The sequence below is a fragment of the Nicotiana sylvestris genome, chromosome 8 (assembly GCF_000393655.2).
Source record: "Nicotiana sylvestris chromosome 8, ASM39365v2, whole genome shotgun sequence".
Taxonomy (NCBI): Eukaryota; Viridiplantae; Streptophyta; class Magnoliopsida; order Solanales; family Solanaceae; genus Nicotiana; species Nicotiana sylvestris.
In genome coordinates, this window is record NC_091064.1 from 43,801,233 (window position 1) to 43,829,190 (window position 27,958).

Genomic DNA, 27,958 nt, shown 5'->3' on the forward strand with positions numbered 1-27,958 from the left:
GGCTGATCAAGTCAGCCCATTTCATTCTGGTGGCAGTTACCTATTCTTCAGAGCAGTTGGCTGAGATTTACATCCTGGAGATCATTTGTTTTCACGGTGTGCCCGTGTCTATCATTTCTGATCGAGGTACGCAGTTCACCTCGCACTTTTGGAGGGCCATACAACGTGAGTTGGGCACCCAGGTTGAGTTGAGCACAACATTTCATCCTTAGACGGATGGATAGTCCGAGCGCACTATTCAGATATTAGAGGATATGATCCGTGCTTATGTTATAGACTTCGGAGGTTCTTGGGATCAGTTCTTGCTACTTGTGAAGTTTGCTTACAACAACAGCTACCAATAGAGCATTCAAATGGCTACTTATGAGGCATTATGTGGGAGGCGGTGCCATTCACCAGTTGGATGGTTCGAGCCAGGGGAGGCTCGGTTGTTAGGAACAGATTTAGTACAGGATACCTTGGATAAGGTCAAGATTATCTAGGACCGACTTCACACAGCTTAGTCCAGGCAGAAGAGTTATGCTGACCATAGAGTTCGTAATGTTGCATTCATGATCGGAGAGAGAGTGTTGCTCCAGGTATCACCCATGAATGATGTGATGAGGTTTGGAAAGAAGGGCAAGTTTAGCCCTAGGTATATCGGACCTTTTGAGATTCCTCAGAGAGTGGTGAGGTGGCTTACAATCTCGCATTGCCACCTAGTTTATCTGTAGTTCATCTGGGTTTCCATGTGTCCATGCTCCGGAAGTATCACGATGATCCGTCCCATGTGTTAGATTTCAACTCTATCCAGTTGGACAAGGATTTGAAGAAGAGGTTATGAAAGAGACTGAGGCTGCACCGGAACCGACAGTAGAAGCAGTGCTTGAACAAGAAAAAAACCAAATCACAGGGAAGAAGCAACCTCCAGCATCATTCCCACAGAGATTGGCCATCTTGGAGATGTTGAAGAAAATTCAGGTAAACATTCCATTGATTGATGTTTTAAAGGAGATGCCTGGTTATGCGAAGATGATGAAGGACTTGATGTCCCGCAAGTTCGACTTTCAAGACTTGGCCACGGTTATACTGACTCAGACCTACAATGTTGTTGTGACGAGACCTATAACTGAGAAGTTATCTGACCCAGGGAGTTTCACAATCCCGTGCACAATAGGCACTATGTGAGAAAGCATAAACCTTATGCCCCTAGATATCTACAAAAGTCTAGGCATTGGAAGAGCTAGACCCACGTTTATGCTACTACAACTGGCTGACCGAATAGTGAAGAGGCCCTTTGGGATTCTAGATGATGTATTGGTGCAGGTTGGGAAGTTTTTGTTCCCAGCAAATTTTGTCATCCTTGACTGTCAGGTTGAAAAGGAAATTCCCATAATTTTGGGAAGACAATTCTTGGCCACTGGGAGAGCCTTAATTGATTGTGAAACTAGAGAGCTCAAGATGGGATTAATTGATGAAGAGATAACATTCAACGTGCAAAAATCTATGCGGAGACCAAGTGAATTTGCTAATTGCTCTCTAATAGATGCGGTGGATATAGTCCTGTATGAGGAAGATGAATCTTTGAGCATTAAAGACCCTCTTGCAGCTTGTCTCATGAACTTAGATGAAGCTAATGGTGAAGACTTGGCAGAGTGGGTACTTGCTCTTAAAGGCCAAGGTTTTTGTAAGAGGGAGCTTGAATTTGAGCCTTTGAATTTAGAGGAAAGAAAAACTCCTCTAGCTAAGCCGTCAATAGAAGAGCCACCAAAATTGGAACTGAAGCCATTGCCATCCCATCTTAGGTATGCATTCTTAGGACTTGACTCAACTTTACCTGTTATTATCTCAGCTAGTTTGTTAGATGTGCAGGCACAACAACTTTTGCAAGTACTAACTGAATGCAAGACTTTAATTGGGTGGACCATTGTAGACATTAAGGGGATCAACCCGGCCTTCTGTATGCATAAGATTCTACTGGAAGATGGGCACAAACCTTCCAGAGAACATCAAAGAAGGTTGAACCACAACATGAAAGAAGTGGTGAAAAAGGAAGTGATTAATGCGGGAATCATATTTCCCATCTCTGACAGTAACTGGGTTAGCCCAGTGTAGTGTGTACCAAAAAAGGAAGGTATGACAGTAGTGAAAATGAGAAAAATGAGTTGATCTCTACATGAGCAGTCACAGGTTAGCGAATCTGTATGGATTACAGGAACTTGAACTTGACTACAAGGAAGGACCATTTCCCAATGTTATTCATTGATCAGATGCTAGATAGATTGGCAGGGAGGTCTCACTTTTGCTTTCTGGATGTGTACTCGGGGTATAATCAGATTTCTATTTTCCCGGAGGATAGAGAGAAAACTTCGTTCACCTGCCCTTATAGAATCTATGCTTTTCGGCAAATGCTGTTTAGCCTATGCAACACACCTGCCACATTCCAAGGGTGCATGATGACCATCTTTAAAGATATAGTAGAGAAAATAATGGAGGTTTTCATGGATGACTTCTCAGTGGTAGGGAATTCATTCGATGATTGCCTTGTGAACTTCAGGCGAATTTTGAATAGGTGTATCGAGACTAATCTGGTACTCAACTGGGAAAAGTGCCATTTCGTGGCACATGAAGGCATAGTCTCGGGGCTCCTAGTGTTAAGTAAAGGTATTGAGGTGGATCGTGCAAAGGTTGATGTGATAGAAAAGCTTCCACCAACCACCTCCGTCAAAGCAATCACAAGTTTTCTTGGGAACGCCAGTTTTTATAGGAGATTTATAAAAGATTTTTCCAAAATTGCTAACCCCTTGTGTAAATTGCTTCAAAAAGATCACCTTTTGTGTTTTCTGATGACTACAAGGTAGCTTTTGAGGAATTAAAGACGAGACTGGTAACAACAGCTATCATAGTTGTGCCCGACTGGGAGCAACCATTTGAGATGATGTGTGATGCGAGTGACTATGCTGTGGGAACAGTTCTTGGGTAGCAAAAAGATAAGATCATGCATCCAATATACTACGCAAGTAGAACGCTGAGTGGAGCCCAGCTAAATTACACTATGACCGAGAAGGAGATGTTGGAAGTGGTGTTCGCTTTTGACAAGTTCAGGTCATACCTGATAGGCTCGAAGGTAATTGTTTTTTTACTGATCATGCTACTCTCAGGTACTTAATTGAGAAGAAGGAGTCAAAACCGCACTTAATTCGATGGGTTCTACTGCTACAAGAATTTGAATTGGTGATTTGTGACCGAAAGGGAATGGAGAACCAAGTAGCTGACCATTTATCTAGGCTTCAAGGATATGAAATGAAGGTTGAGGTAGAAGAAATTCTAGAAACTTTTTTAGATGAACAACTGCTAGCCACGAGGCTCGAGGAAGCGCCATGGTATACAGACATTGCAAACTACCTGGCGAGCGGTATTGTTCTTTATGACCTTTCATCTGCTCAAAAGAAAAAGTTCTTTCGTGATTATCGCATGTATTATTGGGATGAGCCTTATCTATTCAGGATTTGTGTTGATAACATGATCTGGAGATGTATCCCCGAGATAGACCATTCTTCTATTTTGTAGGCATGTCACGTATCACTATATGGTGGGCACTTCGGGGGAGTAAGGATAGCTGCGAAAGTCTTGGAGTCGAGTTTCTACTGGCTAATACTGTTCAAAGATGCACATCTATGCATAAAGGGTTGTGATGAATAACAACGAACTGGGAACATTTCCCGCAGACATGAGATGCCCATGAACCCAATTCAGGAGGTAGAAGTGTTTGATGTATGGGGAATCGACTTCATGGGGCCTTTCGTCAGCTCATATGGCAACAAGTACATACTCGTCGCTGTGGATTACGTGTCCAAATGGGTAGAAGCTACAATACTCCCTACAAATGATGAAAAGGGGGTAATTGGTTATTTAAGAAAGAACATATTCACCCGATTTGGCACCCCAAGGGCAATAATTAGTGACAGAGGCACTCACTTTTGTAATTGAGCCTTTGCAAAGTTGTTAGAGAAGTATGATGTACGCCACAAGGTGGCCACCCCATATCATCCACAAACAAGCGGGCAAGTGGAAGTCTCGAATAGAGAAATAAAGAGTGTGCTGGCTAAAACTGTGAATGCAACTAGAACAGATTGGGCGAAGAAGTTAGATGATGCACTTTGGGCGTATCGAACCGCTTTCAAAACTCCAATTGGCATGTCGCCCTACAAGTTGGTGTTTTGGAAGGCATGTCATTTACCAATAGAGTTGGAGCATAGAGCTTGGTGGGCGTTGAGACAATTGAATCTTGATAGTGAAGCTGCAGGAACAAGTAGAGTAACAGAGTTGCACGAGCTTGATGAGTTTAGATATCATGCTTTTGAGAGAACAAGATTATACAAGGATATAATAAATATGATACATGGTAGGAATATTATTGAGCGAAATTTTAAACATGGAGATACATTATTGCTATACAACTCACGTCTGAGGTTGTTTCCATGCAAATTGAAGTCACGATGGTCAGGGCCTTTTCGTGTGGTTGAAATTCAGCCAACAGTTGCTGTAGAGATTGCTGCGAGTAATGACTCTCGCACGTTTAAAGTCAATGGGCATAGGTTGAAATATTATGTGGGCATGGAGGAAGCAAAGGAAGTGGCAGTGACCCATTTGATCGAGCCTCCACAGTTGAGCGTACTTTAAATACGCTAATATGCGTCGTGCCGCGACGTTAAATCAGGCACTTCATGGGAGGCAACCCATTAATTTGTTATATTCGTCGGGGTTACGTAAGTATCCCAGAGGTAGGCTTAAACATAACAAAAAAATTGGACGCCTAATCCGCGGCCACGAATCTGACCGTGGATCAACCACAGATTTTGCAAATGTTCTGTCCGCTGCCGCGGATCTGACCACGGATCCGGCCACAGACCTGGCGAAGTCATGTATCAAATTTTAATATTTTTTATTTTCTTCCCCCCCCCCCTCACCCCTCTTTTAATTAGAACCCCTCCCCTTCATCCCATTCCCCGTTCTTTTATTCCCCCCCGCTTACCAATAACAACAACACAAAAATAAAACAAAACCCTCCCCCTTCCCCTTATTCTAACGGAACCCCTTCCCCTTTTTCACCAAATTCCCTTCTCTTCTCCCTCGTCTCTACTCACCCACTCTTCCATCTCCGGTCATCACAAGGTTTTCAAGTAAGTACATGATTCTCTCTTCTGTTTGTTCTTTTCGATTTTTTCTTTTCTTTTCATTCTTTGTCTCTTCTATTATAGGTGTAAGAAAGTGGAAATCTAGGTACTCTTATATATGTGTATTTGTTGGCATAATTATTGATATGTGAGGATATTAGGTTGGTTGGTTTGGAAAAACATTGTTGAGTTGTGAGGAATGAGGGTTTAATTGGGTCCTTTGGTACATTGTGGGGCATATGTGTGAGCACGTGATTTTTGCCCTATATGAGAATTACTCCCAAAATTTCAAAACAAAACAATTTTCCTTTGTGTGCAATTTTTGTGTTCTTCGTGGCATTTCTGTGTAATTATTTGCATTTTTGACTATGCATGTTTATTTGTTAGATTAATAAAAAATATAAAAATATGTCGCATTTGCGTTTAATATTTAATTAAGTTTGTTTACAAAATGAAAAAATCATAAAAATAATGTACGTTGCATTTTTAGCACTTATTGTCCAAATTGTGTGATTTTCTCGTTAGTCGCTATTTAATTGTGTGTTAACTGTTATTAAAAGTTAATTAGTATTTCCAGATAATTTTGGGTTTTATAATTTAATCTTAGCATTCTAGCTTTATTATTATTTAGGAAATTGAATAAATAGAAAAGGATAAAAATAGAAGAGATCGGATTGGGCATTTTCTTCAATTTTAAGTCACAAGCCCAAAGAGACCCAATCTTCCCAAACGACCCTGTCCATTTCGAACTGGGTCGACCCAGTCCATAACCCAAAAGACCCCAAACCCCCTTTTCTTTCATTTTTCATAAAAAACAAAACAAAAAAAAAATAAACCAAAAAACCTAAGGCTACCCGCACCCCCCCTCTTCTTCTTCCTCTCTTTCTCTCCTTCTTCTCCAAATCTCCTCCCATGGCAGCCCCCTGACACCCCTTCTCCCTCACGTCACACAAAGCATATATACGCGACGCATACACACACAACTCGTCGATCTCCCTCTCTTGTCTGCCATGGTTGCGTCTTCAAGATCTTGCCACTGCGTCCATTGCTTTGCTTCTTCTTCCTTGTCACATGCTGCCCGCCATGGCTGTGCCTACAGCTCTTCAAAATGATCAAAAGATCCCATCACTGCTGTCCGCCATGGCTGCGTCTCCAAGCTCTTCAAACGAGCACGAGATCCCGTCGCATTGCTGCCCGTTGTTTCTTCTTCTTCGCTCGTCGCTACTGCTGCTTCTCCTTCTTCATCCGTCGAGTTGCTCCAGCCATGACTGCTGCCCGGTGCTACTGTTTCTCCTCCATGTTTCACGTCGTTGCTGGCCTTCTCCGCTCGTCGTTGCTACTGTTTTCTTCTTCAGATCGTCACCTGTTTGTTGCTTCTTCTTCTCCGACGCTGCTGCTGCGTTTCTCCATTGTTGTGGCTGCTGCCCGTGTTGCTTCTTTGTCGTCATCACTGTTACGACGCTTCTGCTGCTGCGTTTCTTCACTGTTATGGCTGCTGTGGTGTTTCCTTCTTCGTCCTCTTCCAAACGACCAAAGTACTTTCCATTCGAGTTCGTCGTCGCTTCGATTCGGTTAGTGGGTTTGAGTTTCATTTTGTCCGTATTTTGTTTTGATATTCTCGGATCTAAAATCGTTAAATGTTTGATTCTTGTTTTGTTCGTGTTTATCATTTAATTAATTAGTTTTTCCGTTTATTTCATGTGTTTTTATTTAATTTGTAAAAGAAATTGTTACTTTAATTTTAATGTTGTTAGATTCAAATTGAAATTGTTAAGTTTAATTGTTAGTATGTGAAAGAAATTGTTAGCTTAATTTTAATTTAAAAGAAATTGTTAGTTTTAATTTTTAATGTTGTTAGAATCAAATTGAAATTTAATTACTTATTTTTGGTTTGTTTCATGTTAATTTCATTTATTTGTGTAAAAAAGGAATTGTTAGTTTAATTTTAATGTGGTTAGATTCGAGTTGAAATTCAATCAATTATTTCTTCTTCGGTTTATTTTTATTCGTTTAAAATAATTTAGTTGTAATATAGAAATATGTTAGTTTAATCACTTGAATCATCCATTTTATTGATTAGTTTAGATTAAATTCGTGTTCATCTTTTGGTTGAAGTTCGTTCTTAATCCGGTGATTTAATGTGAATTTATGTTTTAAATGCTTGATTTAATTTGAATATTCATCTTGGTTGTAATGTTGTTAAATTTAGTTTAAAGATCAATTGGCTATTGAATTTAGAAACTCAAATCTATTTGTTGGTTATGCTGAATTTGTTAATATTATTGAATCTGCAAATATATGTGTTGTTAAAAATATCGTTCAGTCAAAATAATTTCGATTGTTAATTTGTTGTTCATAGTTTAAGTTTGAATTTGTTGATTGAACTGGATTAAGGATTGGTTATAGCTGGTAATTTAATTTTAGGTTCTTAGATAATTTTGAAGTTGAACAGATTTTTGAATCGGGGCGTAACAGTAGTTTTAGGGGTAAAACGGGAATTAACCAATTACAGATTATTTAATATGGTGGGGACCAGACATAATGATAAAAGCAAAAAGGAAAAGGTGGGTAATGATGTCTTCTTTTCAAAAAGAGGGAACATGGGGGCCCACGTTGACTACTTTTCAAAAAGAGGGAACACGGGGGCCCACGTTGACTACTTTTACTAAAGTAAAAGTATGGGTAATAATAAAAGTTAAAGGGTGCACATAGTGAAAGAATATTGGGTCTTGCTTTGGGTATATAAGAGACTCATTTTGACACTTAAAAAAAAAGGGAGAAGAATTTTGGGAGAGATAAAAATTTCAGAACTAAAGAGGAGATACGAACATACTTTTAATCTTGAAGAAGAGGATTTCTAAAATATCCGAATACTATTTCCGTGTATTCCGGAGTGTGATCTCTGCCTACTGTTTGCTTCCGGAATTTTCAATTGGCTTCTTGAGTTAACTGTTGGTCCTTTGTTATTGCTTTATTGAGTGGTTGCTGGAATTTCTGTTTGGTTTTCAAGTCTACTGCTGGGTTTTTCTGACTGCTGGTTGTTTGTTGTTGCTGCGCTATTTCTACTACTGCTGATCCTATTCTTCCTTTCCTTGTATTTAAATATCAGGTACACTACTGTAATACTAGCTATTGCAAGCTGAAAAATGTGAAGCATGAATACATGAAGAATGGAACTTTGAAGTTTTAATTTCGCTTTTTTCTTCGTTTCTTTTACTGATTGTATTTAGGCTATTTCATGTATTACTATTTAATAATTGGAATAAGAGAAAAATAACATAAGTTGGTCTTTAGTGAATCAGCTTGGCAAAAATGGGTTAATTCACTAGCTATAAAAGTTTTAATATGGTCAACGGTAGGTCAATCATGAATGGATAGTTAAATTTAGTTAAAGCCAAACAAGACTAGATAATGTTTAAGTTTAATAATCTTTCTAATAAGCTTTAGTAATTGTGGTTAAATCTAGTTTCAAATGGTTATGAATAATTAATTCCAATAGTTGTTTTTTATATATAACAATGCGAGATTCAATCTAGCTATATTTGATTTCTTTTGAATATTAGTTGTCGAATTTCTTATTTTATTTATAATTTCGATTTTTTTCTCTTTAAAATTCTTTCATTTAATATTGGTCCTAATCTAGCAATTAGTATGTTACATGTTCTTAATTTTTCTAACTCCTAATTAATTAGGATTTTCTTTCTTTATTTTAGAGACTAAACTTAATAGAAAAAATGTAGTCATTCTAAGATTATCTTTTTTTAAAAAAAATAAAAATAAAATAAAGAATAATGAGACGAGCCTCGCCAAATAAAAATGCAAATTGCGGGGCCCTCACAAAATGTATGTGTTAATTATTTAGAACTCGGGATAAGCCGCTTAGCGAACTCCACGGCCTTACCCAAAATAACAACACGCTAGTTTCTTTAGGACGCGTCTTAATTAATCTTACTTTCTTAAACTCGGGTGCACATTTATGTGACCCAAATCCAAATCTCAGCGGAGTCGAAATGTGTCTCTAATCACGGGTACATTGATTGTGACGTGGTTCGAGATGCGTGTCCATGACGTTGCAAATTCCTTTTAAAAAATAAGAATGAGATGAGCCTCAAAAAATACAAATTTGCGGGGCCCTCAGTAAATATTTGCTTTAAAATTGCTTAGACTTCGGGATGGACCGTTTAGCAAAATTTCACGGCCCTACCCAAAGTAAATGATACGCTAGTCGATTTAGGCGCGCCTTTAATAATTTAATATTCTTAAACTCGGGTGCACATTTATGTGACCCAAATCCACATCTCAACGGAGTCAAAGTGTGTCGACAATCACGGGTACATTGATTGTGGCGCGGTTCGAAATACATTTTCACAACGTTGCAATTCCCTGTAGAATAATAATAATAATAATAATAATAATAATAATAATAATAATAATAATAATAATAATAATAATAATAATAATAATAATAATAATAATAATAATGAAAGCGGTAAAGAGTTAAAATCTGCACATAAGCTCATAATTGTATATAAAATCGGATAAACAAGCCGAATATGATAGTTGAGCGACCGTGCTAGAACCACGGAACTCGGGAATGCCTAACACCTTCTCCCGGGTTAACAGAATTCCTTATCTGGATTTCTGGTTCGCGGACTGTAATACAGAGTCATTCTTTTCCTCGATTCGGGATTAAATTGGTGACTTGGGACACCCTAAAATCTCCCAAGTGGCGACTCTGAAATAAATAAACAAATTCCGTTTCGATTGTCCTTTAATTGGAAAAACTCCTTGTACCCTAGCGGTGCCGGAAAAAGGAGGTGTGCCAGCTTTGGCGACTCTGCTGGGGAAGAGTAACCCAGAACCACTGGTTCAGGGTTAGAAATTCGAGCTTAGATAAATTGTTATATTTGGCTTTATCTGATTTTTACATGTTTGAGCCTAATGTGCTAAATGCTGCTTTTACCGCTTTGATATTATTTGACTGTATATATAAACTGTGCCGAACCCTTCTCTCTTCACCTCCGGGGATGTGCTTACTGGTTGAGACTCCCTATTCTGTTAGTGTCATACCCTGAAATAAAAAAAGAGGCTCGGACAAGTTACGAAGCCGGATGGCCTTTTGGTTCTCGGTAAGTTGCCCCCTCCTCGACTTGAGTTGTCCGCTCGGGTACACAGTCTAGAACACCGACTCAGGTTTTGAACATAGAATAACATGACTTCATGCTGGATCCCTAGTAGGAACGATTATTTGCATCATGTTGCATTTGACTTAGGGGACTCAACACAGGGGTTGGGTCTGTCTAGGACTAGCAACCTGAAATGAAAAGGCCATCCTGCTGCATCCTATTTGTGCTGTGCATTTATTCCGAACCCGCATGTTGACCGGTTTTTGAATCTCGGGAACATTGGAAAATTGAAAAAAAGAGAAAAAGAGAGAAATAACAGTTAGGGAGTTAATTGATTATTTTAGAAAAACTCAGTGTCCAAGTACTGTTGGAACTCTGCCGAATTTTTTTTTATAAAAAAAATATATATTTTACTTTTAAAATTGTTTGTTTACCGAAAAAAGCAGAAACTGTGTAGGAAAAAGTCCTTTATTTTAGTTTGCTTTGTTTTCAAAAAAAAAAACGAAAAGGAAAAATAGTTTCTTTCGCTAAAAAAAAGGGGAAAATATGTTTGTTTTCAAAATCAGTTAGTTTATTTGCCCGAACTACGCTGATTTGATTCTCACTGGGTGTGAGATACGTAGGCAACCCTCATCGGGTCCAACCTCCCTTTTTGTAAAAAATAGCCAAAAAGTCTATTTTAATTTTCGTTATAAACAAGTCGGATGATGTCGTTTTTGCAAAAACTAGCCGAATGTTCCTAAGCAGGACGCCAGAAGGCTGACATTGAATAAACGGCCATCTTTGGTCATCATTTTTGATTTTTGACCGGTTGACTCTCGTAGCCTTAAAATCTTCGTTCCCGAAGTGCTAAAAGGCCGCATTTGAAAACCGAGTCCATCGTTTTGAAAAAAAATCTTGGAAAAGAATATAGATAGCTTTATTTTGAGTCAAATAAAAGTTTTTTCGTTGGCATAATCACCTTAGTAAATGTGCAGGATGAGCACAATACAAAACGAACCATTTTCAATAATGACCAAGATCCCTTTTGAGTTGCGATTATGGTGGAATGACCTAGGCAAGGAAGGGCAAGACAAAGTAAAGAAGTATCTGAAAGATCTCCCGGATTTACTAGACATCCAGCCTCGGGGTGATATTATCAGATCATTGGTCACTTGCTGGGATTCAGCACACAATGTATTTCATTTCTCGGACTTTGAGCTCACCCCGACATTGGAAGAAATAGCGGGATACATCGGAAGTGATGAAGCTCCGTTAAGGTTCAAGTACTTGATTGCACCCAGGGCCGTCACTGTACACCGGTTTTTGGATTCCCTAAAAATACCCCGAACATTTCACCATCCAGATTTTGCAAAAGGTTTCTGCAGTCTCCGCCTCATATATGCTAGATACGGCCACGTGGGCGGGTTCAATAAGCCAGACTTCAAACTATGCAGTAGAGATAACCGACAGAAGTGGGATGAACACAGGCTGGTAGCTTTTATGATAGCTTTTTTGGGTCTTATAGTATTCCCAAGGAAAGACGGAAACATTGATTTGAAAGTAGTTGGGGTCGTCAGTACCTTGCTCACCCAAGATAAAAGCACTCTGGCGCCTATGATTATGGCTGACATCTTCCGGGCTCTCACTGCTTGCCGAGACGGGGGTGACTTTTTCGAGGGATGTAACCTATTGTTGCAAATGTGGATGACCGATCATTTATGCCACAGCTCCCAGCTCTTGGGTTACAGTTCGCCCGAGAAGACTTGTATTGGAGAATTTTACACAAGAATCAAAGGGGTTAGTCTACCCGAGGGAGTCACAGCTTGGACGTCATTCTTCCGAACTCTCACTGCCAACCAAATCCAGTGGACGCTCGGATGGTTGCCTGTTGAGGAAATCATATACATGCCGGCAACCAGGCCCCACTTTCTGTTGATGGGACTTAAAAGCATCCAACCCTATGCACCGTATCGGGTTTTGAGGCAACTTGGGAGGTATCAAGTAGTTCCAAAAGATGAAGACTTGAGTACCCAAGTGGATGAAATCAGTCCTGACAGTCGGTTCCCCGAAGAAGAAGTTCGCCAGATCTGGAGTGCGTGTCAACATTTGACGGCAAATACTTGTGTGTTGGATAGGGCTAAAGGAGAAGTTTCCCTGGGGTATCACGCTTGGTTCAGAGGTGACATGTCCTGCGGGAGACCAGCCAAAAGACCTCATCTTAAAGATTTCGTTGAGTCATCCCAGGAGCAATGGAACTGGTTAGCAAAGGAAAGGGGTTATCGGGCGGAGATCGGTGAGTTGAAGCAACAGGTCGAAAGTCTGAAATTCGATAATAGTATGCAAGTTGCTGCGGATCGAGGCGAAAAGAATAGATTGGCCCAAGAAAATGAAGAACTTAGGGCCAAAATCCAGAAATTGAGAATGACTCCTGATAAACAACCAAGGAGTCGATCAGATGAGCAGTTGATAAAATGGCTGAAAAATGAAGTCAGAGAATGGCGGGATGGTCTAGAAAAGTCTTAGAATGTCATGGAAGATCTCAAAGCATAGTGGGGTACAAGAGAAGATTAGCGTCGCCGATATTCGAATCAATTGAAACTCAACCACGAGAAAACTGTTGCCAATATGAAGAGAAAGGTAGCTACACTTGAGGGTAAAGCAGTTAAGCAGGCTGAGGATTTCCAAATTAAGAGCAGACACTGTTACGACTTGTTGGCCCAAATGGAGGTAGAAGTGCAGCAACTGAAGAATCAACATATGCAGGATTCTCAGGCGTTAAAAACATGCAGTGATCAGATAAAACGCCTGCTTATAGAAAAGAAGCAAGCAAGGGACAGGATTAGAGCCATTGCCCGCGCCATTTTTAGAAGATGTCGCGCTTGTGAAGACATGACCCATGCTACTTTTGTCTCAGTAGTGCTAATCTATGTGAAACGGACCATGAATGAATTAGAGCAACTTAAAAGGGATTTGGAACCTAGGCCCATGGCGAGGCCGAACGATGCCCCGTGGGCACCCATATTTGAAGCTTTAGAGTATGCGTAGTTCGTGTCTGTATTTCTCTATATTTTTTTTAGCCTGTGGTTTGTCTGTCCATTGTCTTTTCGCACCAAAGTATTTCCGTAGTATTGGAACTTGTATCTGACCTTAGTTTGCGTTTGTTATTTTCTTTCTGCAAAAAGGATTTTAGTTTGTAATAGTTTGTTTTAAGTAATGAAAAATTGAAAATCTTTCTTCACGAACTACTCCTGGTCTGATTCGTGCGGGGTCACGATACGTAGGCAATCTCCATAGGATTCGACCGTAATTGAAAAAAAAAGAGAGAAGAAGAAAAAGAGGGGTTTCTAAAACACTCGAAAGAGGCACAAATAAAATAAGCCGGCACAAATAATATATGCAGTCAGAGCAAAAGCATACTAGAAATGGTTACTTGCCTAAGAATATTGCATCCCCCAATGTGCAATTACAATATCTGTTAAGACTCTAACACTGACAAGTTTGTTTATTTTTCCAATTCAATACCAGTTAGTTGTTAGAACGTACTGGCACCATACCATTATCAAACAAGATCGAAAGGTCCTATACCAGAAAGCATGACTGGATCAGACAACAGCGTTGAGTCGGAAAAGACGACAAATCAGATGCTAAAGGAAGCCCTCGAGAAAATGTAAAAAATGAGGCTGTAAATGAATGAAATGCAGATAGCCTTAGCTAGAGCCCAGAAGGGGCATGAACTACCCGTTACTCCTACTCTCCAACCAGGACACACACCGGAATACCCCTCCACCGGCCCTTCAATGAGTTTCCCAAGCCATCACTACTATCAGGGAAGAGAGGCCTATGATCCCCAAGCTCCACCACCCAGTCAAAACCCTCCTCCACCAAATGTTCCCATCTTTGTGGCGCCTTCCCCAGCCCCATTGCACAGATAATCTAGTGAGCCGTTGTTTCAGGCTCACGATACACAATATTACCCCCCTGAATTCACATTCAAAGCACCCGATCCACATACATATAATCCCCACTTTGAGGTCCCGACGGAGATTGAAAAGCCGGCTAAGAGCCCAGAGTAGGACGAGGTGATGCGGAAATTTAAAAGCCTGGAGCAGTCCTTTAGGAACATGCACGGGCAACCAGGTCAGCGTGGCTTACAAGGATCTATGCCCTTTCCCTGACATCCAATTACCAGTAGGGTTTAAGATGCCCAAATTCGATTTATACGAAGGGCATGGCAATCCTATGGCACATCTACAGGGCTTTTGTAGCAAAATGAGGGGAGCGGGGGGCAAAGATGAGCTACTGATAGCTTACTTTGGCCAGAGTTTGAGCGGGCCAGCACTAGAGTGGTATACAAGACAAGATCCGAGCAGGTGGTACATCTGGGATGACCTGGCACAAGATTTCGCAGGACACTTCCAATACAAACTTGAGATAGTCCCTGACCGTCTCACATTGCTAAAGCTTGAAAAGAAACCCGGAGAGAAATTCCGGGAATTTGGGTTTCGATGGAGAGAACAGACAGCCAGAGTTGATCCTCCAATGAGAGAGGGAGAAATGGTAGATTACTTTCTACAAACTCTAGAGCCGACTTACTTCGGTCACTTGGTAACGTCAGTTGGCAAATCCTTCAATGAAGTGGTAAAAATGGGAGGTATGATAGAGGAGGGACTTAAGTCCAATAAGATCCTGAGTTACTCGGCCATTAAAACAACAACTCAGGCCATTCAGAGCGGCACGGGAGGTGCGCTCGGAAAGAAAAGGAGAGAGGAAGTCACGACAATAGAGGCAGACAATTGGTCCAGATCTAGAGGTCCTTCTCCTCATTACCAACCCAGACCCCATCATCTAAACTACCCACACATTCCAAATTACCCTCCACAACCCTACTACCCACCACAAGAACAACATTTTTCAGTCCATCATGCCCAAACTTTCACCCAGCCTCTGGCTCATCCGCAATGGCGTGCACCGGCTCCCCAACATACATATCTACCTCCACAAAACACATATACACCTCCACAAAACACATATCCACCACTGAGGGCCTACAGGAATCCTTCAGGGCCAAGCTTCCATGGAAATCAGGCTTTCAGGAACGAAAGGATGCAGAAGCCAAGAACATTCACTCCATTGGGAGAAACCTATACTACTCTGTTTCACAAGTTGAAGCAGAAAGGCCTACTAAGTCCTGTTGAAACCAAATTGCCAAATCCCCTTCCCAGAAATCTGGACCATTCAGTAAGCTGCGAATATTGTTCGGGTGCTCCTGGGCATGATACTGAGAAATGTTGGAAGTTGAAGACGGCCATACAAGATCTTATTGACACAAATAGGATCGAGGTTCAGGCACCAGAGGCACCCAACATCAATGAAAATCCGTTACCGGTGCACCATGAAGCCCATATGATCAAACTAGTGCACGAAGGAGGGGAGCTAAATAAACCCTCACAAACAGTGATGATGATCCATGCCAGTTCAAAGAAAAGTCGACCAGTGGAAAAGCGGTCGCATAGTTGGAAAAGGTAGATGACAAGCCAGTTATGGTATTGGGAAAAGGGTCCGTTGGGGCAGATGTACAGTTTGTGGGGCTGAAAGCAAAAATCAACAACTGAATGGCTACTCCTCTTCCTATCCGAAGGGAGTCTTGGTAGTGGGCTCTGATTTTCTTTCTTGTTGTTTGGATTATTCCAAGGTTGTATTCCAAATTTCTTTTTGTGCTCGCCAAAGTGTGAAACCTTGCTATCCCGTATTTTAATAAAGTGAAAGTTTTTTTCTTTCTTCATTCCTTATTTTGTTTTAATTTTTCTTCTTCTTTTTCTCTTCTGAACAGTTCTCTTTATACTAGTTCTAATGACATGACATGCACGACGGATCTTCAACCTAGTCTAAAAAATCAATCTGATTTCGAACTTATAGTACAAGATTGTGATGATGAGTCGGAATACGATGAGGATGAAGCCTTCGAAGAAATTAACAGAGAGTTGAGCCAAAAAAAAAACACAACTCAAATGACACGGAAGTCGTCAATCTAGGGGATGCGTATGATATCAGGGAAGCTAAGATAAGCGTCCACATTGAACCAAACATCAGGGAAGAACTAATCAAAGCACTTATTGAATTCAAAAACGTTTTGCATGGTCATACGACGACATGCCGGTTTTAAGCACCAATCTAGTGGTTCACAAATTTCCCACTGACCCGGCATTTCCTCCGGTCAAGCAAAATTGAGAACTGACATGAGTGTGAAGATTAAGGAAGAAGTAACCAAATAGCTGAATGCTAAGGTTATTCGGGTCGCTCCATATCCTGATTGGTTGGCTGATGTGGTGCCAGGGCCAAAAAAGATGGAAAAATCAGGGTGTGTGTTGATTATCGCAATCTGAACAAAGCAAGCCCAATGACGCTTTATGTTTAACAGATATCAAAGGAAAATGCGTCGACATGGCTATCAATTCCGACGCAGTTAAGAGATATTATGTATGATCTCTTTTGATTGTAATTGTCATTTGTTTGTGGTTGGCATTTATCGGAGAATGAAATGACGGAGGTAATTCTTTCCTCTATCAAAACACTTTAACATTTGCTTACCCTTTTGAGCCTTATTTATTCTTTCATATCTCTCTTTTGGAATCACTAATTAAAATAAAAGATAAAAAGAGAGAAAAACAATAATAAAGACAAAAGAAAAGTCACAAGAAAAACAAAGAAAGTGGGAACTACGTTTAACCTGATTCCTCAAAGAAGGATACGTAGGCGCCTCACGGCTCGGTCATAGTGTAACCAAAAAATAAAAATCCCCAAGCAAGAAGAACTGGGGCAGAAGTTGTGAAAAAGAAAGTTTTATTCCAAGAGTTGTACTGTTTCACCCCTCCAAATTATTTTAAACTTTTGATACCCCTTTTCTTATTAGCCATACACAAAAAACCATATTGATGTCCAAAAAAGACCTCTCGATCAGTATTCGAGAAGTGCCAAGATCATGCGCGTGGAAGTCGGGAACAACACTTTGATCCCCAGCAGAGAAGAGGATCATAAACTGGAAATGAATTGATAGCTGAAAGAATCCCCAACAAAAAGTGTCATATCGACAACGCTCCAATCCCCAGCTGAAAAATAAAATAAAATGAGAGAGTCTTATCGGTGAAAACCTTCACAGGCACCATGAGGCGACGGGAGTTGAGAGAAATGAGAGAGTCTTATTAGTGAAAACCCCTCGAAGGGCACTATGAGGCGACAAGGCGAGATTGGCGGAAAAGGCCCACATTTGGCAAAAGTTGAGTATTTATTTATCCCTAGCGAGATGAGGTCATTCGAAAGATTGATTGATACGAATAGACTGGGTTGATCAATTCGGAATGCACTACATGATCGTTGGGATTGGTTATATCACTCAGATAAGTTCTTTTCTTTTCTTTTTCCCCAGCGTTTGTTCAGAAAGACTTTTTTTCTATCTTTAAAATTATCACTCTTTCATTTCTTGGTTTAAAAGATTTTACCTCCCCAACAGTTTATTTTTGAAAAGGATTTTCAGAGCTTACTACCAGTTGCCAAAATAGTGCAAGGCAAAATGCGAATAGGACAAGCCAAAGATAAGGCGACAAAGCGAAAAGAAGTTTGTCGCAAGACCAAATGATGAATGAGTCTAGATCCTAAGAGGCCCAAATTTCCAAGGGAAGTTATGGATCAAATTCCAAGAGGATCCCCAACAGATTTGTGAGATACCGCAACAACTCCGACAAATTCTCGACCAGGTTCCACAATAGTCGGACAACACAGAGCGGGGAAGGAAGAGAAAAGAAAAACCATCCCCAGCAGAAATGTCATCCCCAGCAAGTTTTGTAGCAAAGCAGGGAAAAGAAAAAGGGAAAAACCATCTACAGCAGAAGTGGCACGACCACTCGCCCCGTTTTAAACTAACAAATTTTTCTTTGATTTGAAACATGGCAAGGAAATATTATTGACCGCAGGAAGACAGGGTCACAAAGAAGATTATCAAACTGTGGCAGAAAATTTTCTCTCATTATGAAAATTTTCTTAAAATCAGATAGTCATTTGGGAAAGAGAGAAGATAACACAAGTGTTGAAGGAAGAAAAATCCCCCAGCAGTATACGAGAAGGGAGAAACAAGTTTTAAGAGAAAAACAATCTTGGAAGAAGCAAGATAATCAGTATCATCCTCACCATTGTTAAAAGGAGAAAGATAATTCCCTAGCAGTGCTATTCCCGGCAGGTTTCAGGGAAGTGAAAGCACCAGCTTTAAAGGAAATAGTCTTTGAAGAAGGAAAATGACACATTGATAAAATAAAATATCAGTGTTATCCCCAGCAATTTTCAGAGGAATAAAACACCAGTTTTGAAGGAAGCAGTTGAAGAAGTCAGGAGCCCGCCTGGAGAATGGTGGTGTTAAAATTTAAGTTGTTGTTGAAGTCAGGAGCCCGCCTGGAGAACGGAGGTTGTTAAATTTTAAGTTGGAGAAGTCAGGAGCCCGCCTGTAGAACGGAGGTTGTTATATCTTTAAGTCGGAGAAATCAGGAGCCCCCCTGGAGAATGGAGGCTGAATTATTTTAAGAAAGTTGCTGAAGTCAGGAGCCCGCCTGGAGAATGGAGGTGTTACATTTAAGTTGTTGTTGAAGTCAGGAGCCCGCCTGGAGAATGGAGGCTGAATTATTTTGAGAAAGTTGTTGAAGTCAGGAGCCCGCCTGGAGAATGGAGGCTGATTTATTTTTCGAAGTTGAAGAAGTCAGGAACCCGCCTGGAGAATGGAGGCTGATTTATTTTTCAAAGTTGAAGAAGTCAGGAGCCCGCCTGGAGAATGGAGGCTGATTTATTTTTCAAAGTTAGAGAAGTCAGGAGCCCGCCTAGAGAATGGAGGCTGATTTATTTTTCGAAGTTATTGAAGTCAGGAGCCCGCCTGGAGAATGGAAGTGTTAAAATTTAAGAAATTATTGAAGTCAGGAGCCCGCCTGGAGAACGGAGGCTGATTTATTTTTTAAAGTTGGAGAAGTCAGGAGCCCGCCTGGAGAATGGAGGCTGAATTATTTTGAGAAAGTTATTAAAGTCAGGAGCCCGCCTGGAGAATGGAGGCTGAATTATTTTGAGAAAGTTGTTGAAGTCAGGAGCCCGCCTAGAGAATGGAGGCTGATTTATTTTTCGAAGTTGAAGAAGTGAGGATCCCGCCTGGAGAATGGAGGCTGATTTATTTTTCAAAGTTAGAGAAGTCAGGAGCCCGCCTGTAGAATGGAGGCTGATTTATTTTTCGAAGTTGAAGAAGTCAGGAGCCCGCCTGGAGAATGGAGGTGTTAAAATTTAAGAAGTTATTGAAGTCAGGAGCCCGCCTGGAGAATGAAGGTTGATTTTTTTTTCGAAGTTAGAGAAGTCAGGAGCCCGCCTGGAGAATGGAGGTGTTAAAATTTAAGAAGTTATTGAAGTCAGGAGCCCGCTTGTAGAACGGAGGTCGTTATATTTTTAAGTTGAAGAAGTCAGGAGCCCTCCTGAGAATGGAGGTGTTAAAATTTTGAGGAAGTTGTTGAAGTCAGGAGCCCGCATGCAGAATAGAGGAGTACATTTCAAGATCAAATAGAAGTCAGTAATGAGGGGGAGTGCAATAAAGATCCCCAGCATAACAAGCTTTAATGTAGGAAGCGGTGTCCGCAGCAGACAGAATAGAATAATAATACTTATGTTCAAAAAGGCAAAAGGACAGTGTCATCCCCAACAGTTTTTCGAAAAAAAGGCACCAGAGGAAACACAAGCCGACAAGAAAGCAAGGCAACTAGAGCAAGGGGAAGACAGATAAGATTTTGTAATTCCTAGCTTAGTCTAGCTTCTTATTTTCTTTTGGCACGGTGTAATAAGGAGATCGAAAAGCAGTAGCAACAACATGTAGCATCAGTAACATTGCAGTCCCACGGTAGTCCCAGCTACCAAAACTTCCCGAACTACATTGATTTGATTCATGTTTAGCCCAGTATATGTAGGAAACCTTTGAAGCAAAGGTTCGGTCAAATCTTTTCAAAAGAAAATAATAAAAATGCTTCGCACGGAGTACTCGAACGGGCAAAAATCGCTCGTATCCGCTCACTTTATCTTTGCACGAAAACTCTTTGTGTTTTCGGACAAAGAGGGGCAACTGTGAGCACGTGATTTTTGCCCTATATGAGAATTACTCCCAAAATTTCAAAACAAAACAATTTTCCTTTGTGTGCAATTTTTGTGTTCTTCGTGGCATTTCTGTGTAATTATTTGCATTTTTGTCTATGCATATTTATTTGTTAGATTAATAAAAAATATAAAAATATGTCGCATTTGCGTTTAATATTTAATTAAGTTTGTTTACAAAATGAAAAAATCATAAAAATAATGTACGTTGCATTTTTAGCACTTAATGTCCAAATTGTGTGATTTTCTCGTTAGTCGCTATTTAATTGTGTGTTAACTGTTATTAAGAGTTAATTAGTATTTCCAGATAATTTTGGGTTTTATAATTTAATCTTAGCATTCTAGCTTTATTATTATTTAGGAAATTGAATAAATAGAAAAGGATAAAAATAGAAGAGATCGGATTGGGCATTTTCTTCAATTTAAAGTCACAAGCCCAAAGAGAGCCAATCTTCCCAAACGACCCAGTCCATTTCGAACTGGGTCGACCCAGTTCATAACCCAAAAGAACCCAAACCCCCTTTTCTTTCATTTTTCATAAAAAACAAAACAAAACAAAACGAAACAAAAAAAAATAAACCAAAAAACCTAAGACTACCCGCACCCCCCCCCTCTTCTTCTTCCTCTCTTTCTCTCCTTCTTCTCTAAATATCCTCCCATGGCAGCCCCTCCCTCTCACACCCCTTCTCCCTCACGTCACACACAGCACATATACGCACACATACGCGACGCATACATACACAACTCGTCGATCTTCTTCTCTTGTCCGCCATGGTTGCGTCTTCAAGATCTTGCCACTGCGTCCATTGCTTTGCTTCTTCTTCCTCGTCACATGCTGCCCGCCATGGCTGCGCCTATAGCTCTTCAAAATGATCAAAAGATCCCATCACTGCTGTCCGCCATGGCTGCGTCTCCAAGCTCTTCAAACGAGCACGAGATCCCGTCGCATTGCTGCCCGTTGTTTCTTCTTCTTCGCTCGTCGCTACTGCTGCTTCTCCTTCTTCATCCGTCGAGTTGCTCCAGCCATGACTGCTGCCCGGTGCTACTGTTTCTCCTCCATGTTTCACGTCGTTGTTGGCCTTCTCCGCTCGTCGTTGCTACTGTTTTCTTCTTCAGATCGTCACCTGTTTGTTGCTTCTTCTTCTCCGACGCTGCTGCTGCGTTTCTCCATTGTTGTGGCTGCTGCCCGTGTTGCTTCTTTGTCGTCATCACTGTTACGACGCTTCTGCTGCTGCGTTTCTTCACTGTTATGGCTGCTGCGGCGTTTCCTTCTTCGTCCTCTTCCAAACGACCAAACTACTTTCCATTCGAGTTCGTCGTCGCTTCGATTCGATAAGTGGGTTTGAGTTTTATTTTGTCCGTATTTTGTTTTGATATTCTCGGATCTAAAATCGTTAAATGTTTGATTCTTGTTTTGTTCGTGTTTATCATTTAATTAATTAGTTTTTCCGTTTATTTCATGTGTTTTTATTTAATTTGTAAAAGAAATTATTACTTTAATTTTAATGTTGTTAGATTCAAATTGAAATTGTTAAGTTTAATTGTTAGTATGTGAAAGAAATTGTTAGCTTAATTTTAATTTAAAAGAAATTGTTAGTTTTAATTTTTAATGTTGTTAGAATCAAATTGAAATTTAATTACTTATTTTTGGTTTGTTTCATGTTAATTTCGTTTATTTGTGTAAAAAAGGAATTGTTAGTTTAATTTTAATGTGGTTAGATTTCGAGTTGAAATTCAATCAATTATTTCTTCTTCGGTTTATTTTTATTCGTTTAAAATAATTTAGTTGTAATATAGAAATATGTTAGTTTAATCACTTGAATCATCCATTTTATTGATTAGTTTAGATTAAATTCGTGTTCATCTTTTGGTTGAAGTTCGTTCTTAATCCGGTGATTTAATGTGAATTTATGTTTTAAATGCTTGATTTAATTTGAATATTCATCTTGGTTGTAATGTTGTTAGATTTAGTTTAAAGATCAATTGGCTATTGAATTTAGAAACTCAAATCTATTTGTTGGTTATGTTGAATTTGTTAATATTGTTGAATCTGCAAATATATGTGTTGTTAAAAATATCGTTCAGTCAAAATAATTCCGATTGTTAATTTGTTGTTCATAGTTTAAGTTTGAATTTGTTGATTGAACTGGATTAAGGATTGGTTATAGCTGGTAATTTAATTTTAGGTTCTTAGATAATTTTGAAGTTGAACAGATTTTTGAATCGGGGCGTAACAGTAGTTTTAGGGGTAAAACGGGAATTAACCAATTACAGATTATTTAATTATGGTGGGGACCAGACATAATGATAAAAGCAAAAAGGAAAAGGTGGGTAATGATGTCTTCTTTTCAAAAAGAGGGAACATGGGGGCCCACTTTGACTACTTTTCAAAAAGAGGAAACACGGGGGGCCCACGTTGACTACTTTTACTAAAGTAAAAGTGTGAGTAATAATAAAAGTTAAAGGGTGCACATAGTGAAAGAATATTGGGTCTTGCTTTGGGTATATAAGAGACTCATTTTGACACTTAAAAAAAAAGGGAGAAGAATTTTGGGAGAGATAAAAATTTCAGAACTAAAGAGGAGATACGAACATACTTTTAATCTTGAAGAAGAGGATTTCTAAAATATCCGAATACTATTTCCGTGTATTCCGGAGTGTGATCTCTGCCTACTGTTTGCTTCCGGAATTTTCAATTGGCTTCTTGAGTTAACTGTTGGTCCTTTGTTATTGCTTTATTGAGTGGTTGCTGGAATTTCTGTTTGGTTTTCAAGTCTACTGTTGGGTTTTTCTGACTGCTGGTTGTTTGTTGTTGTTGCGCTGTTTCTACTGCTGCTGATCATATTCTTCATTTCCTTGTATTCAAATATCAGGTACACGACTGTAATACTAGCTATTGCAAGCTGAAAAATGTGAAAGCATGAATACATGAAGAATGGAACTTTGAAGTTTTAATTTCGCTTTTTCTTCGTTTCTTTTACTGATTGTATTTAGGCTATTTCATGTATTACTGTTTAATAATTGGAATAAGAGAAAAATAACATAAGTTGGTCTTTAGTGAATCAGCTTGGCAAAATGGGTTAATTCACTAGCTATGAAAGTTTTAATATGGTCAACAGTAGGTCAATCATGAATGGATAGTTAAATTTAGTTAAAGCCAAACAAGACTAGATAATGTTTAAGTTTAATAATCTTTCTAATAAGCTTTAGTAATTGTGGTTAAATCTAGTTTCAAATGGTTATGAATAATTAATTCCAATAGTTATTTTTTTATATATAACAATGCGAGCTTCAATCTAGCTATATTTGATTTCTTTTGAATATTAGTTGTCGAATTTCTTATTTTATTTATAATTTCGAATTTTTTTTTCTCTTTAAAATTCTTTCATTTAATATTGGTCATAATCTAGCAATTAGTATGTTACATGTTCTTTATTTTTCTAACTCCTAATTAATTAGGATTTTCTTTCTTTATTTTAGAGACTAAACTTAATAGAAAAATGTAGTCATTCTAAGATTATCTTTTTTTAAAAAAAATAAAAAAAAATAAAATAAAGAATAATGAGACGAGCCTCGCCAAATAAAAATGCAAATTGCGGGGCCCTCACAAAATGTATGTGTTAATTATTTAGAACTCGGGATAAGCCGCTTAGCGAACTCCACGGCCTTACCCAAAATAACAACACGCTAGTTTCTTTAGGACGCGTCTTAATTAATCTTACTTTCTTAAACTCGGGTGCACATTTATGTGACCCAAATCCAAATCTCAGCGGAGTCGAAATGTGTCTCTAATCACGGGTACATTGATTGTGACGTGGTTCGAGATGCGTGTCCATGACGTTGCAAATTCCTTTTAAAAAATAAGAATGAGATGAGCCTCAAAAAATACAAATTTGCGGGGCCCTCAGTAAATATTTGCTTTAAAATTGCTTAGACTTCGGGATGGACCGTTTAGCAAAATTTCACGGCCCTACCCAAAGTAAATGATACGCTAGTCGATTTAGGCGCGCCTTTAATAATTTAATCTTCTTAAACTCGGGTGCACATTTATGTGACCCAAATCCACATCTCAACGGAGTCAAAGTGTGTCGACAATCACGGGTACATTGATTGTGGCGCGGTTCGAAATACATTTTCACAACGTTGCAATTCCCTGTAAAATAATAATAATAATAATAATAATAATAATAATAATAATAATAATAATAATAATAATAATAATAATAATAATAATAATGAAAGCGGTAAAGAGTTAAAATCTGCACATAAGCTCATAATTGTATATAAAATCGGATAAACAAGCCGAATATGATAGTTGAGCGACCGTGCTAGAACCACGGAACTCGGGAATGCCTAACACCTTCTCCCGGGTTAACAGAATTCCTTATCTGGATTTCTGGTTCGCGGACTGTAATACAGAGTCATTCTTTTCCTCGATTCGGGATTAAATTGGTGACTTGGGACACCCTAAAATCTCCCAAGTGGCGACTCTGAAATAAATAAACAAATCCCGTTTCGATTGTCCTTTAATTGGAAAAACTCCTTGTACCCTAGCGGTGCCGGAAAAAGGAGGTATGACAATATGCATAGGAGGTGTTTGTTGAATTGCCCCAATGAACTTTCTAGTATAAATTGTGACCTAGGGGGCGCGTGAAGTCTAAGTAACCGCTCTTGGGTCACCTATTCCGCTTATTTTTGATAATAGTGGTTATTGTGTAGGTACAATGAGATCTTCAAAGAAGCGATGCACTACCAGTGGTTCGTCCCAGGCACGGGCATCAGCCAGTTCAGGGTAGTTTGATAGCACCCGGTTTGTCTCCAGAGCTGCCCAAGACCGTTGCAGTGAAAATGGTATTAGAAATCTGGCACCAGAACAGAGAGTTGAAAAGGGTTCCCTCCAGGCGGATATCCCCAATATGTATAGGGAGCTGACTAGGCGCAGGCTTGACATCTTCTTCGAGGAGCCGGAGGAAGGTAACTTGTTGCTTGTAAGGGAATTCTACGCCAACTTTTCTGAACATGAGAATCACGTTTGCATTGTGCGACAAAAGAGGGTGAATGCCTCGATTGAAGCTATCAGGAGAGTGTATCGCTTGCCTACATTTACTGAGAAGGTGGAGTACTATGATACTTACAAGAGAGAACCCACAAATTGGCAATTGTTTTTCCAAACTATTTGTAAACCAAACAAGGAGGTAGTATGGGTCGTTCAGGGATCGAAGTTACACTCCGTCTCACTCACCTTTGAAGGTAAGTGTTGGTTGTACATCATCAATAGTTGATTGTTGCCGTCCCACAACACCACTGAAGTCAATGAACCGTGAGCTGCTTTGATTTGGTGCTTCATGAATGGCCACAATTTTGATATGACCAAGGTTATTCACTTTGAGATGTTCATCTGTTCAACACTGAGGAGGTATGGGTTCTTCTTCCCATCTCTGGTCACTATATTGTGTCGGGTTGTAGGGGTGTCAGAGAACCCCAGTGTGGATGGCAAGGTGAAGAAAGAAACAATGACCCGGGCTTCCAAAGTGACCATTGGTAAAGAGACGGTGGCAGCCAGTTCAATTGATAGTGATGATTCTAAGGCATCCGAGGAGGGAGATGATGAGCAGGATGAAGTGGGGTCTGAGTCGCCCTCCTATGAGCATGTTGCGGATGCCAAAGGGCCGTCCGGGGTTGGTCGGGTTACACGGCTAGCATCCTTAGAGCAGGAAATGGTGGGACTGCGTACTAGTGTCACAGACTTGAGGACTAGAGTTGACGCCTTGGCCACCCAAAATGCTAAATCAGAGAAGAAAATCATGGGCTGGTTGCGTGCACTGGGGAGGGCGTGTCAATTAGACATCAGCACTATCTTTGATCAACACGGATCTTCCAGGGAAGTTCCTTTGCCTCGCATTACATTCTATTTTATGACATAAGGACTTGGCATATTTTTAAGTGTGGGGTGGGGGTTACTTCATTTGTATATTGTGTATATATAGGAATGTAGCTTGACTCTAGTTTGATTGTAGTCTTTGGTTAATTTGATTGTAGTCTTTGGTTAGTTTGATTTTGGTTTTTGGTTAGAAGTCTAAATGTGTCAATGTGTGAAAATTTCACATTTTTGGCTTTTTCCGTCGACGGATATCACTCGACGGGTTTCTTTAGGGTTTAAGTCGATATCAATAAGAAAATATTTCTTTTGTAGGTAGTGTATCAATTACCCCTTGGTTTTTCTTTTGACCGTTGTTTTTTTCCAAGGGTTTTTGTTTGAGCCGAGTTAGTTAGTTTTTGTTTAATTAGGCACTTGTGGGCTAAGGGCTGATATGGAAAGAGGATCCCTTAACGTCATTATGCCTTGAATACAGTAGATACTTTAGTGGGACGCTTAGGGTTAGCTGTTGATTCTTATTAGAGTGCCTTAAATTGTATATTCTTAATTTGGCTTAAGTACTTTGACTAGAGCGTTTCGATGATCCAATCTGGAGGGAGTCATGTGCCATATGTGTGTGAGGATTGTTGTATTCTGTGCACTGGATTGGATGCTTAGAACTTGCGCCGTGTGTTTGCAAAGTGAAAGAATAGTTTGTTCAGTCTTGAAAATGATATAGGCATTTCTTTGTTAAGCCAGATATATATATTTTACCCGCCTAATTGTTATGTATCGTAGTTAACCCCTTTGAGCCTGTAATCCTGTTTCTTTGCCAACGACATTACAAGCCTTATCCATTTGTTTGAATTAATCATCTATTTGAATCTTTTACCTTTCATGAGCACTTGAATTATTATGAACTTTGTCAAAGTTAAAGTGTGGGGTGGTTGGTTTGGCTTTTGAGTGGAACTAATGAAATAAGAAGAAAGGTTCATTGTTTTGAACAAGTAAGAGCCACTTGAATTGAAAAAATAAGAGAAAAAGAAAATAATAGTTGTATTGTTGTGGAAAAAAAAATGAAAAAAATATTCCTTGATAAGTGGTGGCTCTTGATGTAATTGTGGTTAAAGAAGAATGGAGTTAATATATAGTGATGTGAAGGTGGAGTTATGGTTTGCCATAGGTGTGAGATTTTAAATGTTAAAGTGTATGTATTAAAGTGCTTAGGGAGGTGTAGTCACTCTTATACCTAAATGCATCCTACCCGTCCCGCAACCTACATTACAACCAAATGAAGTCCTAATTAATCCTAGACTGAATGAGATCGATTCGTGGAGTAGTACACTACAGGCAAGCCTATGATACATTTTATTTGTGGCATATGAATGTTCTTTTTTAGAGTGAGTGAATTCTTTCTATCTTGAGTTCCTAATTATTCTTAATTGTATTTGTGTGTGGAACCACTCTTATTTGTTATAAAAGGGCACTTGATTCATGAAGGAAAGGTGAGTCATAACCTCTGCGTTAGAGTAAGTGAGTAAAGTTAGGAATATTGCGTGGCATGGGAGAGTCAACTCCTAAGGCGAAGATTTTACACTACTGAGCTCAATTCTTGTGAAATGTTCTTGGTGTGACGAGTTAGGGGAGTCTCTCAGTGAAGTTAGGCCGTTGTAGAGTGT

The 27,958-nt window shown here is 39.5% G+C and overlaps 1 protein-coding gene across 1 annotated transcript; it reads left to right on the top strand.

Moving 5' to 3' along the window:
• The first annotated feature begins 3,714 nt into the window (after window positions 1-3,714).
• LOC138874965 (uncharacterized) lies at window positions 3,715-4,662 on the top strand. Its single transcript, XM_070153764.1, has 2 exons — window positions 3,715-3,879; window positions 3,982-4,662. Exons 1-2 carry the CDS (start codon window positions 3,715-3,717, stop codon window positions 4,660-4,662), a joined length of 846 nt encoding a protein of 281 aa, XP_070009865.1.
• The last annotated feature ends 23,296 nt before the right edge of the window (window positions 4,663-27,958 follow it).

What these genes read in the sequence shown, in the direction of transcription:
- LOC138874965 (XM_070153764.1), top strand. Translation starts at nt 3,715, where the DNA reads ATGCCCATGAACCCAATTCAGGAGGTAGAAGTGTTTGATGTATGGGGA. An exon ending in CTACAAATGATGAAAAGGGG is followed by an intron (nt 3,880 to 3,981) that starts GTAATTGGTTAT and finishes GCCTTTGCAAAG; the next exon opens with TTGTTAGAGAAGTATGATGT.